Source organism: Daktulosphaira vitifoliae, unplaced genomic scaffold, assembly GCF_025091365.1.
Source record: "Daktulosphaira vitifoliae isolate Bord-2020 unplaced genomic scaffold, ASM2509136v1 Scaffold_2, whole genome shotgun sequence".
In the NCBI taxonomy this organism is placed as follows: domain Eukaryota; kingdom Metazoa; phylum Arthropoda; class Insecta; order Hemiptera; family Phylloxeridae; genus Daktulosphaira; species Daktulosphaira vitifoliae.
This window is the reverse complement of record NW_026099573.1, coordinates 42485378-42498845: the sequence shown is the minus strand read 5'-3', so window position 1 is coordinate 42498845 and position 13468 is coordinate 42485378. Positions and strand designations below refer to the sequence as shown.

General features: G+C 28.3%; 1 protein-coding gene and 1 pseudogene across 1 annotated transcript; one reads left to right on the top strand and one right to left on the bottom strand.

The window, feature by feature from the left end:
- Window positions 1-3686: 3686 nt before the first annotated feature.
- LOC126898290 (transient receptor potential channel pyrexia-like) lies at window positions 3687-6671 on the bottom strand (annotated as a pseudogene).
- A 3732-nt stretch (window positions 6672-10403) lies between these two features.
- On the top strand, window positions 10404-12464 carry LOC126899039 (uncharacterized). Its single transcript, XM_050673548.1, has 5 exons — window positions 10404-10621; window positions 10682-10810; window positions 11141-11268; window positions 11779-12063; window positions 12172-12464. The coding sequence occupies exons 1-5, from the start codon at window positions 10502-10504 to the stop codon at window positions 12398-12400; spliced, it is 891 nt and encodes a 296-aa protein (XP_050529505.1). The 5' UTR covers window positions 10404-10501; the 3' UTR covers window positions 12401-12464.
- The last annotated feature ends 1004 nt before the right edge of the window (window positions 12465-13468 follow it).

Below are 13468 nucleotides of genomic sequence, written 5' to 3'. Positions count from 1 at the left end.
AATTTTGATACTAAACACTCATATTTTAATTTACTAGTTACACTTATACAATATTTTGAAGTTTGTTAAATTTTGAATTTTGTTATGGTATGAAACGTTAGTCCACGTATGTAAAAGACAAAAGTAAACATTATCTTTTTACTTTATTTACTTTTAACAGTAGAAGATTTCTTTTCCAATATAACTATTAACACTTGAATAAGCATTTGTAATTAACAAGAAAAAACAAGTATTAGTAATATTAAGTTTATCAAATATATTATAGAAAAGTTATCTAAAACACGTGGAGTTGTTTATTAAATAGGTTCATATTTCATTAACTTAAACGCGAATAATAATGAATAAGCGCCATTTATTAACAAATTTCCCAAGAAGAAATATCCTAAAATAATATGATACCAATGATAGAAACACGCAAATTAATAATTTTAATCACTTTTAACTTGACTTACCACCAAAAACTTGTAGTTAACATACGAAAACGGTTCTAAAATTTTGTAATAAAGATTTGACTAAATAATTTCTGTAAAAAGCACATTCAAACAATACTATATTTCATGGAAAGGAAATCGTGTGCTGTTACCTGAGAAAAACGTAAAAAGGTAATGTTTATTTTTGTACTTTACATACGCAGACTAATGTTTGATATCATAAAGAAATCATAAAAAAAATTCAAAATTTAACAAACTTGTAAATGCTATGTAAACTTAAATACTAAATTAAAGTAAGAGTGTTTGTTATCAAAATTTTTCTTTAATACTTATCTATTAAATGGTTATTTTCAAATACTAAATAAATTTTGATTAAAAGATACATTTTTTAATATATTTTGTAATTAAATGAAAATAACATGAAAAATATTTTAAATATATTCCTATATTGTATAAATGAATTAAAAAAATGTATAAAATGTTATGAGATCATAAGTTATATGAGTTATCAGTTAGATATGTTCCATTCTATATATATATATAATATGTGTACCAATTATTCTCATAACTTAGAAAAATTTCAGCACTGTGAATTGCGGCATGATTGAGACAGTAATAGAAAATCTGACAGTAATCAACATCAAAATTATAAAAAAAACGCTTCATTGTGAAACTGTTACATTTTACAATAATTTGTATATTTGTAATTTTAGAATCTCTTTGCTTTAAAATTTCACTAAAATATTAATTGCTTGTTAAATTATTTGCTTAATTATAAATAAAGTTTACTTTTCTAAATGATAATTTTTTTATTTTGATAGACGATTACTCATAGGAAAATAATTGTCAGGACAATATTTTTTAGCTTCGATGCGAAGCTGAGAAGGTATTAATTTTACTATGATGTGTTTTTTTTTTTGTTTTGTGTCTGTATACACTCAATCTCAGCTCTCACTGAACCGATTTTAATGAATAATATGTCAAAAGACCACAAATCGTATCTAGTTGAAGACATTACCCTCAAAAGTTGAAAAAAATTCCCTCGTTCCCCGTAAATGGGGGAAATCCCCCAAAAAATTACAAATTTAAAAATCGCTAATTTTTGATATTTTTTCAATTTTTTTTACTTAAAATTGCCATAACTTTTTTAAAAATGACCGAATCAATATAATTTTTTTTTTTATAGATACCTTAGATATTTATCTATTATTTTCTATATTTTTGTGAACATTTGACCCTTTAACAGTTCACAGGGAGGGTTTCAAAATGTTAACTTTTTTACAAAAAATTAACTTTTTCAACATAACTTTTGAAAATGTTCCGGAAAGGCTGACACTTTTATATATACCTTAAATTAAAGATTATATAATATACTTTAATTTGAAAAAAAAAAATTTGACCTCTGAACTTGTCTTCGTGGTGAAAACGAACATCAAAGTTAAAGAAAAACGTACGATTTCCGTGAAAAAATTCTCGATTTTATATTTTATATTATTTAATTTATATTTTATATAACTTTTAGAAAAATGTATGGATCAATATTATTATTTTTTATAATAAATATTTAAAAAATTTTGTAAATCGGATCATACCCCTTTAACAAGGGGGGTCAAAACTTTAATCATGCGTATTGTTACTATGATATTTTCAATTTAATTTTTGAAAGTATTCCGGAAATTCTGACACTTTTATATATATCTTAAATTAAAGCTTATATAATATACTTTAATTTGAAAAAAAAAAATTGACCTCTGGATTTGTCTTCATGGTAAAAATGACTAACGTATTCAAAAATTTGCTATTTTTGTGTTAAAATTCTGGGTTTTGTATTTTATTTTATTTTAAAATACCTGACAAAGAGAGTACAGATTTTCATAAATATTATATGAATAAAAAATTAATATAGTATAGAAAATTAAACTTATTCAAATTTGTTTGCTTCTTTTAAGTGGAGAAGAATAACTTTGAAATTTGAATTAGCTTAAATAGCCCATTTTTTCATAAAACGGTAGCGACGTACGGTTACCGAGTTGAGGTTACTTTTTTCAACGATACGTCAAATGACTACAATTCGTATCTAGTTGAAGATATTACCCTCAAAAATTGAAAAAAAATTATAATTTATCAATTAAACAGTTAGTTATTTCAAGCTCTCCAGATAGAAAATTAAAATCATTCATTTTTAATGTTTTCAAAGTATTTATTGATGAAATAAATTTGATATGATTGGTTTCAACTATAAAATTAAATCATTTTACTTTGTAATTTAATCATTTTAGCTTCGATGCGAAGCTGAGAAGGTATTGGTTTTACTAAGATATGTTTTTTTTGTGTCTGTTACCACTTTTTCTCAGATCTCTCCGAACCAATTTCTTTCAATGATACGTTAAAATATTACAAATCGTATCTAGTCCAAGACATTGCCCTCAAAAATTGAAAAAATTCCCTCGTTCCCTGTAAATGGGGGAAACCTCCAAAAAAATTACAAATTTAAAAATCGCTAATTTTCGAAATTTTTTCAATTTTTTTTACTAAAAGCTGCCGTAACTTTTTCAAAAATAAACATATTAATATCATTTTTTTTTTTATAGATGCTTGATGTCTTTACCTATCATTTGGTATATTTTTTTTTATTAATCTGACTTTTTACCTACCTTCAGGGGGGGATTCAAAATGACAATTTCACAAAAAATTTACNGGGATTTAAAATGACAACTTTTTCACAAAAAATTAACTTTTTCAACTTAAATTTTGATAGTGTTCCGGAAAGTCTGACACTTTTATATATATCTTAAATTAAAGCTAATGTAATATACTTAATCATGAAAAAAAAAAATTTCAGACGTTATCTTATCTTCACTGTGAAAATGGCTACCAAATGCTATTTTTGTGTGAAAATTTTTGATTTTGTATTCTCCATTTTTAACTTTATAATGATAAAACTTATTGAAAAGTGTATGGATCAACATAATTTTTTAATGAGAAATAATATTTTTTAATAATCCCTTTTTCATTCGATATACTTTATCTTAATCAGGATATTAATAAGGAACTAGCAGATTATGTAGCTTTTGGAATAATTCACCAATTTTTTAAAATTAAACACTATCTAAAGATTTGCATCGAAGCGTTTTTTTTTTATAGTGATTTTAATCACTGTCAGATATCATTATACTTGATCCAACTATGCCACGTCACCACTGTGCCACGACCCCTCCGTGCTGTGTTTTTTTTTTATTGATAATTCACCTATAATAATGACGAATCTTATAATATTAAAAGAATTATGTGAGAGTATTTGCATTTATTTACTTTTTTTCATGTGACCGGATATTAGTTATAGTCTCGTTGTTAATGTATATTATAAATTACTTGGTATTTATTTATTTAATGTAGTTTTGCTATGATTATTGTAGTTTTGAAAACTAATAATTATTTAATAAAAAATCGGAAAATGTCTTCAAGTAAAGCAATTATTGCACGTTTTGTTAAAATCTATAATGTAGATTTTAACAAAACATGCAATATTTGCAAAACTACAGAGTTTTTATGTCGTGTAAACTTTTTAATGTACCATTAATCGAAACAAATATCCTATTGATAAAGTTTAAATAAATAAATCATCTAACTATCCATAAAATTGCGAAAATGTTAAAATTTATTAATATCACGTTATTAAAATTAGTTTGTTAGTTTACTTAGCGCTATTTAAATTCATGAGAAAGCGTCTAATAACTTTTTGATTTTCATCCACGACGTTTCTCAGTTCTTTCACTTCTTTCAAAATTTCCTTAATACTCAACTGTTCATTGTTTTCGCAATGATCTTGTTTTTTCCGTTTGACTAACGTTCGTATGGCGTCAATGATGTCCCTCGGCAGTGCTTGTCTTTGATTTAACGGCTTCACCGTCATATATGCCCTGTTTTTGGACAGGTAAACCAGAGCTTTGCGTTTGATGCTTTTCGGCCAATAGCTCCTTAACATGAATAACTCAATGTAATGAATGAGTTTTATCTGACATAAAAAAAAAAAACGGCGATACCGACAAGATTCATACGTATGATGGACACGAAAACTAAAAGTGCTACATAGACAATATAGGCACTCAATTGGGTCATTAATGGAGATTGGTTGTGCACTTCTAATAAATTGAGGTCCAACTCGCCGGCCATTATCACCAGTACTTTGACAAAACCGGTAATTGGATTATTAAACCACAGAGAACTCGGGAATACCACACAAAGGCTGACAGAAAACCCTATCAGTAAGCACATATAGGCCATTAGATGTTTGGCGAATTCTTTTAGAACTTCAGTGTACATCGCAACGTAAATATCGAACCATGGCAGTTGGCCGACTTTGACCATTAAATTGGTCCAGGCGCAGAGAACAGAAAAAGCGCCCACGTGGTTTTGCCATTGGTACGTCTGGCCGAAGATGCTCAACGATATTACCGGCACGCTCACCAACACCAACCACTCGCTAAAGTTACTCAAATTTAAAAAGTACTCGCTAAGGTACGCGTAGCCGGCCATTTCTGATATTTTTAAGAAACTCTCTACTACGGTGATTACGTATAATACATAGGCGATTACGTCCATAATGTGATAGTGAGTGACCAGAAACTGGCCGACGGTAGAGTTGTTCACACAAGACGAAATATTCATTTGAGAAAAATGAGCAGCGTTGTAACAATCTCGACTTAACACTGTGAGAACGTAAAAAGTGTAGAAAGTAATGAACAGAGCCAAACTCGCCATACGCATCAAATAATATTTTCTGATTTTGTTCCATTTCAAATACAAAAACGCCTGGCACAGGGGGTGCTGCAACAACTCGTATTGTCCTTCTTCCTGAAAACATTTCAACAGATCGATCTCGCCGAAAGTGTTGCTGTCCAACAAGTATTTAAACTTGAGTTGAATTTCGGGACCGCGTTTAAACCCGTTCGCCCAATTTGACGAAATAGCATTATCGAGCTGCCTCCCGACGGCCGGAACACACGAAGGTAATTTGCGCACTATCATGTTTAAAGCTGATATACCGCCATATGTGTGGATGCCTACATTACCGCCTTTGTGCAAAAGAGAATCGACGCATTCGGGCGCTTCGTTCAATGCTGCTACGTGCAGCGGTGTAAACCCGAAATGATCCTGGACGTTAACCTTGGCCTGGTAGCCAAGTAACACTTCTACAGCTTGGCTCACATTCAAAGTCCTGGCAGCGATAACCGTGTGCAGCGGCGTTCGGTCATCAACGTCCCTGGCGTTGACGTCAGCGCCGGCTCTGACCAACGCTTCAATACATTCGACGCTCTGCGCTTTGGCGGCCATATGCATTGGCACTTGCAACTTGGAGTTTTTGTCATGAACGTTACCGCCATGATCAAGTAACAGTTTGACACATTCTAACTGCGCCGACTCACAAGCCAAATGCATGGCTGTATTATCTTGATAGCCTTTAATGTTGACTAGAATTCTATCTGAAATTAATAACACATTCATGCAATCGGCGAACCCTTGATCTGCACATATATGTATAGGGGCGAATCCAGACGAGTCCAGAACGTTCACGTACACCGAGTACTTGGAGACTAGCAGCTTAATGCATCTGACCGCTCTGGCTTTAACGGCACTATGCAAAACTGTGGGTTCTAACCTACAACCGGAATCTACGAGCAGCTGTACAGAGTCCACGGAATCGGTGTAAGTAGCAAAGTGTAAGGACGACGTGTCATCGACGCGAGCGTGTGGACTGCAACCGGCGTTAATTAAACGCTTTAGACATCGCACGCAGCCGTTTAGGGTACTCATGTGTACGGCGCCATAACCCCTAAACGGCAGTACATAATCTATGTTGGTGTCGGCATTGACTAGGGTTTGAACAATGTCGCACTTGTCCAAGTATCACAACAATATNGCATTGACTAGGGTTTGAACAATGTCGCACTTGTCCAAGTAGCACGTCCACAACAATATCAAGTTTTTCAATTGCTGAGGACATCTTTTCAACACCGTCAAATCTGCCTGGTCGTTCTCCACCTCTCGGAGAAACTGAAAACCATTCGTGAACTCTTTGGACGCGTCCAACAGACACTGTTTGACCATTTCCCTGTAATTGTTCACGCTCAACTCGTTGGAAAATCTACGGCCGCCCGACATAACCGTTGTCTCCGTATCGCTCGGTTCTTCGACCTCTTCTACAAGATCATTGGAATAAAAATGTTTTACAGTATTCATGGTTTAACAACTTTATTATTATAAAATAAACAAGTTGTCAAAGTAACTACACAACTATTTTAGTTCTATTGTCAATTATGATTAACATGAAATTAAAAAAAATATACTTATAATACTTAACTTAAGAAATACTTAACCAAAAATAGTTAATTCAAATAAAAATAGTAATTAAATTTTCATATTATAAATAGAAGTTTACCCCATCACTTCAATTTAATATATGTCAATTTACATTTAATTAATTTAGTTTTTTTGTTAATATTATTATTAAAAAAATGAATTTTTGACCGTAAATACATTTATTATAATATGTCTCTTTTAAAGAGAATTTGTTTTTTATTTTGAATGTAATTATGTAAAAACTAAATATTTAATTTAATTAATTTAACCATTTTTTTATAATATATCTGTATTTAATTAATTCATTGAAACAATTTTTTTAGTAAATTAATAATAGAATAATAAATTTTTATTCATTGGAAAATTAAAATTAAATGTATTATTATTATGAGTATGAAATATACAAATAAAATGTTTTCTATTTTGTATTATTACATATGTCAGTTATAAAATGTTTACAATTAATTATTATTATAATAAATATATTTTATGTTTTATTAATTGACTTTTGATATGATTTATTTATTAATCTAACAAATGAATTATGTAATTTAAATATATATTCTTTTTTAATTTTTTCTATTTTATCTTTCAATATTTTTTCATATGTATTTAAAAAATAATGTGTTATTTTGGGTTTTTTTAACTCCAATATATATAAATATATAACTTAGAAAAGTAATAAATATCTGAGTCATACATAACAATATAATTTTTATTTATATGCTTGTGTTAAACGTTTTTTTCAGGAGTGTTTTAATATTTTTCCATAATTGCCTCAAAAAATATAGATTAAGTACCAATTCCCCCCCAAAAAATGTTTTTGACATATTTTTTGTGCATTTGAATCGAAGCGTTTTGTTATTGTGATATTAAGTTTGAATCTATAATAATGTTTATTACACTTAGTATTGACTATACTGTTTTTTTTCAATAAAACATATGAAATCAAGGGGTGCATTAGAGGCAAAAAATAAATTACTTTTCTTATGATAAGACTTTTATACTTAATACTTACTTCACCACCGCGTGAACGTATATTTACCAACAAAATCTTTATAGTACTTTAAAGCGGTAACTGGATAATAGACGTCCAAAAAAGAAAGGTAGACAAACAGTATTCTTGTTTGTAAATTTTCTTCGGTATATATTACATAGGCTGTATCATTGACAAAATAAGGTTGATTCTCTTTTGTTCTGTTTTGACATATAAACGTACTTAAATTCAATCTTATTGAAAGTTGATATTTTGCTATGAACCGAAGATCATTTTTAAATATATATTTTTTTATACTTTCTAGCATTTCAACGGCATTTTCAAAGTATTTTCCGTGAATTTTCGATAAATTTTAATGATTACTGTAAAAATCCTAGAGTAATAGAATTACATGTCAGCTGTTATTTAACTTCAAGTGTTCAGGTCTAAAAAAATCTAACAAAAAAGTAGATCAATGCTATTAATTTGAATAAATTTTATTTCTCAACTGTTTAAAATAATATTATAAACAATTGTATTTTTCTCAAGGAACTTTCAGAAATATAATTATTGAAATTATACGAAAATGTTTTGAGAATATTAAGTAATATATTTAATATTTATTGAATGTTAATTTTGATCTTAAATATTAATTCAATTTTTCTATCGTAAAATTTGAGCTATAAAATTTTAAAATTTTATAGCTATTTCAACGAGGAAAAAAACCTGGAATACTGGCAACTTTGATTATTTATTTACCATAATTAATAAGAAACTATTATTAGTACAACTAATAGTAGTAACAACTACTATTAAAAACAAAATTTTATATGAATGTGTTAAAGTAAACATTTTATACTTTATATCATCTCAAGTTAAATCAAGGTATCAAAAAATTATAAATTATACTAAATACAGGATGGTCCATAATATTTTGATAAATCTAAGAACTTTTGATCATTAAATATTTTGCATTACTTCTTTTAAAACTATTATTACACTTTATGTCTAAAAATGGTTATATTTTACTACAGAATATTTACTACTGAACATCAATAAGATATTATTTTTCGAAATTTTTTAAAAGATGGTTATCTTAATTTATTTAATTTACATTTTTCGCTAATTTAACAAAAAAGTTATTTTCTTAATAAATTAAAAATATTTTTTATGATACTTTAGTTCCTTATAGTCTTAAGTGTAATAATAATTTAAAAAACGGTAGCACAGTGGGGTCGAGGCACAGTGTGGACGAGGCATAGATGGGACAAGTATAGATGATATCTGACAGTGATTAAAATCACTATCATAAGAAACGCTTCGATGCAAATCTGTAGATAGTGTTTCATTTAGAGAAATTGGTGGATTATTCCAAAAGCAACATCAACTCTTATTTCTTTAATTATATCCTGATTAGTAGTATTTTGATTTTAAAATATAATATATGAATAAATACTAATTATAGTTTTTAAATTCATTATGAAATTGTGAGGCCTATCTATATGTCTCACTATACGTCTATGTAAATATTTTTTTTAATTAATCATCTCCATAAATAATAGGAATATAGAACTCGTTTTTATACTAAATTATGGAGAAAAATAATATTTCATCAAAGTTATCAAAAAATTATTTTATGAAAAAATAGAACATATCAGGTTGTTTCTCTAGGATCTTCAATAATTATTGGCCCCTTACCCCGCAAACCTAGCGCTGAAACTAATAGATAATAAATGTTTGAAAAGAAATTACTTTTTAGTAACATTTTTAGCAAGTAAATAACATACTTAGGCAGAATACTTTTCTGAACACCCTGGAAATACTTTTTTAAATCATTATCTAACCTAAAAAACATATTCATGAATCTAAATCATACAATTTATATTGTCTTCCATACTCTAGTATTTTCAGGAAAGTACATTTATTCTAAATACCAACGTTTTAATGTAAAAATTAATATTTCAAATATAAGTATTTGATGTTTTTATGATGAAAAAAACTAAGAATACATTGCAAAAAAAAAAAAAAAATTACTATACAAAATGTGAGTGTTAAACATTTTTAGGCATCAGCTTTGACTAAGTAATAGATTTTATTTAATAAATAAAATATAAAATAATTTTATCTAATGATTCAAAAAAGTATTTCTAGGGTATTCGAAAAAATATTTTTCATAAGTATGGTAAATAACAATTTATTGGAATGTCGTACAAGACAAAATAAAAGTTCTATATTATTTCAAAAATATTGAATTATAATATTAGTTTTACACATTTAGTACAATGTTACAAAATAATACAAAATTTAGTATCACTTTTCATGGTTATAATTTTGTTTCTATGACGTTTTTAGAATAACACTTAAATGTTTTATTTCTTCTTAAGTATTCCTATTAAGTATTATAATGTATTATTACCTCTCCACAGTTGACATAATAGTAAAAAAACATTGTTAAACCCTTGGTGTTATAATACAATAATAAGATAATGGAAAGTCAACAGAATAGTGGTTTAAGATGTTCAAAAATAGTAAGCGTGCCACAGCACGAAAAAGTTTTCTATACTATTTTTACTATCAAATTTAGTCAATAAAAGAAACTATATACTTTATTTTATTACTTATTGTGACTGAGCCCTTGGGTTGACCTGTTAAATAGAATTTCCACAAAAATGATAAGGAAAATAAAAGAAACTCAATACACGAAACAGGTAGTGAAGATTGGATAAACAATGAAATGTTTTTGAATTTACTTAGTAAAGACCTAGTTAATGTTCAAAATCGTCTTGTAAAAGATCTCTTGCAGTTAACTCCACAGATGAATTGTAATGAATTGTCAAAGAAATGTCTGGAACATGTAAAATTAAAATTATTTTATTTACATTTTCAAATTTCATTAATAACTGTGTGTTTATAGATCACAACTCTCCCAATGGGTACTGGCACTGTAACCACAACCAAACATGGAACAATAGGGTTACAGTTACCATATGACGTTTCTGTTGAATTGACTTTAGACGGTTCTGTTCGATTAACAAACCGGCTGGTTAGTGTTGTTACTTGTTTTTTATGTCATTAAAATGAATTTTGCGTAAAATAATTTTAACTATCATGTGAAAAATACATGTTATTATAAGGTTAATTATTGCTGGAAATATTACTTTTATTATTGCCTCCTTAAAACTGAATTATACAACCATTATATAATGAGTTTTTAACACTAATGATAATATATATGGTTTATTTTAAAAATGCAATTCTAATGCACTCTGTAAACATTAAAAATTCTTTAAATCAGGAAAGGACAATTTTTTTTTCTTTTATTAGATTAAATTAAATTTTTGAATTTGTAAATTTAAAAAAAGAATAATTTTAGTTGAATTTGGCAGTTGCATTTAATGAGGACAATACCAAATCGGCGTTACTTCATTCTATTGGTACCATTTACCAGACTGACAAAACCGTAGAGATAAGAGCCAAAGATTTGATTGGTCACGATCATAAGTATGAACTAAAAATTATGTAAAATCCATAATTCTGTATTTCTATAGTTTATAAAATTATATCAATTAAGATATTTAAAAACAAACTATTATTTTCAGAAATATCTTAATATTTAAACTAAATTTTACAATATCAATGCATTTAAACATCCAGTTTGCCTATACCAAACGCCGTTGTACTCATAAACTTTTGCAATGCCTTCTAATTATTTAACTACCTTTTAAATAATATGTTGAATTTTTATTTTTTTTAATAAATTAATCATGATTATTTTAAGTTGACAAAAATTTGACGTTTTCATTCCAATTACCTATTACCTTACTTGATTTTTAAAAATAAGAAAATACAAAAGATTGCTAAACTTATTTTCCACGCTCCACGCCAAACATTCAATTATTGTGTGGAAAATTCAACTTTTATTAATATACATATATTAATAATACAATGATTAATCACAATACAATTTTCGACTAACTAGACCTAAAAAATTTTTTACTATTATTTATCTAGATCGGTGAAACTGTTTCCAGCTGGTGCTTGTTTCACTTCGACATCCAATTGTTTAGTTTATATAATAGATGAAGCAGGAGTTCGGTCAACTATAAACCCATTCAAGATTGCTAGCAACGACTTTTCGTTAGATGTGTTTTTCGCCAATTGTCGACACGGTCCGACCTACGTTGAAGAGTGTAATAAAGCTCTAGCTGAAATCAAACACGCGGTGACCCAGTTTGATACGCATATTTGGAGGTATAAAGACATAGTAGTTAGTCAAACAAAGGATGGATCTACAAGGTATTTAAAAAATTGTATGAAGATATAAACTACATTGAGTTTAACATTATTATTGGCATCTGAATAGTCTATCAATTAATTAAAAGCAATTTTTTTATTAATCAACAGAATATTGAAAAATTTAGAAAATGAAATAAGAATGTCACCACAATGGAATGCAGTGTCAATAATTTCACCACACATCCATTGTTCTGCATCAATATCGTCCAACTCTAATGGTGCCCTCATGGTTTCTCGGGGGTCGCATAGCGTTAACTACAATGGACAAAAGTTGACCGTTCATTATAAAAAAATAGCATCAGGATTTGATGATTCAGGCCAAGTAGCTATCTATTAACACAATCACTTTATATTCTTCTATAGATTATTTTATTTTCTTAAATAAAAAGGCTCATCATTTATCCAGTACTATGCTGAATTCGTTAATTTTTTTTACAACTGTTTGGCAATTATTATTTATGAATTATAATACAGAGGTAAACTGTGCTTAATTCAAATAACACAAGTCATCAAATTTCAGATTACGCTGATTCATCTCTGTTAGGTTATGAAACTGCTGGATTTCTTGATCAAAGTATAGACTGTGGATTGTTCATTCAAAACATTGGAACTTTGACCCATATAACTTGAAGACTCCCGAAAATCTAAAAACATTCTACTAAATAAAGATCTGCTAACTATTAATTACATTTATGTTGGCGTGACCAAAAGCACATTGTGGTGATGCTCAGGCTCCTCAAAAAAAAAAATTATCACTATACGCAATTGAAAATTTAATTGTGTATTTATATGACATATTAATAACGTATATAATAATAGATACATTTACCTTTGTGTAGGCTGCTAAAGCTTATTTGGAGTTAATCTCATACTCGGGTTTTATAAAATTTTGTAGTTTTACAAAAACAATTTAATGGGGGACACGTAATTTTGTTGACAGAATCCTTTTTGAATACAACAGTGGTTAATTCATAAATTATTTGTACCATTAAAAAACAGGCTGGACTTGAAGTAGGCATTTACAAAATCAGTGCCCCTTCCCAGTGATATATTTAGAAATTTACTATAAGAGAGCCGTAAACTTTCATAACTCTACGATTTGAAAGTCATACAAAAGCTTCACCTATCTACATTCCCTAAGTACCAAAATTTTATATCAATGGAGGAGTCCAGGTTTTGTGAATACGCATCCGTTCCTTTTAAGTATCAAGTTAAATAAAAAAATTTGAACGAATCTGTCAAAATGCCTCTCTAAAATTTTGGACTCTAGGTAGCCGTCTTGTCTGCCTAGGTTGTAAAGCAGCCCTGAGAATAGATATGAAACATAAATCGCGAGACTATTTTTATATTTTTAGTGACGTTATTTTTTATCGTTACAACTTGGTTCTCTGTCGTTCATCGTTGA

Coding starts and splice junctions, on each gene's coding strand:
- LOC126899039 (XM_050673548.1), top strand. CDS start 10,502: ATGTTTTTGAATTTACTTAGTAAAGACCTAGTTAATGTTCAAAATCGT. Junction 10,622..10,681: donor CAAAGAAATGTCTGGAACAT/GTAAAATTAAAA, acceptor GTGTGTTTATAG/ATCACAACTCTCCCAATGGG. Junction 11,269..11,778: donor TTGATTGGTCACGATCATAA/GTATGAACTAAA, acceptor TTATTTATCTAG/ATCGGTGAAACTGTTTCCAG.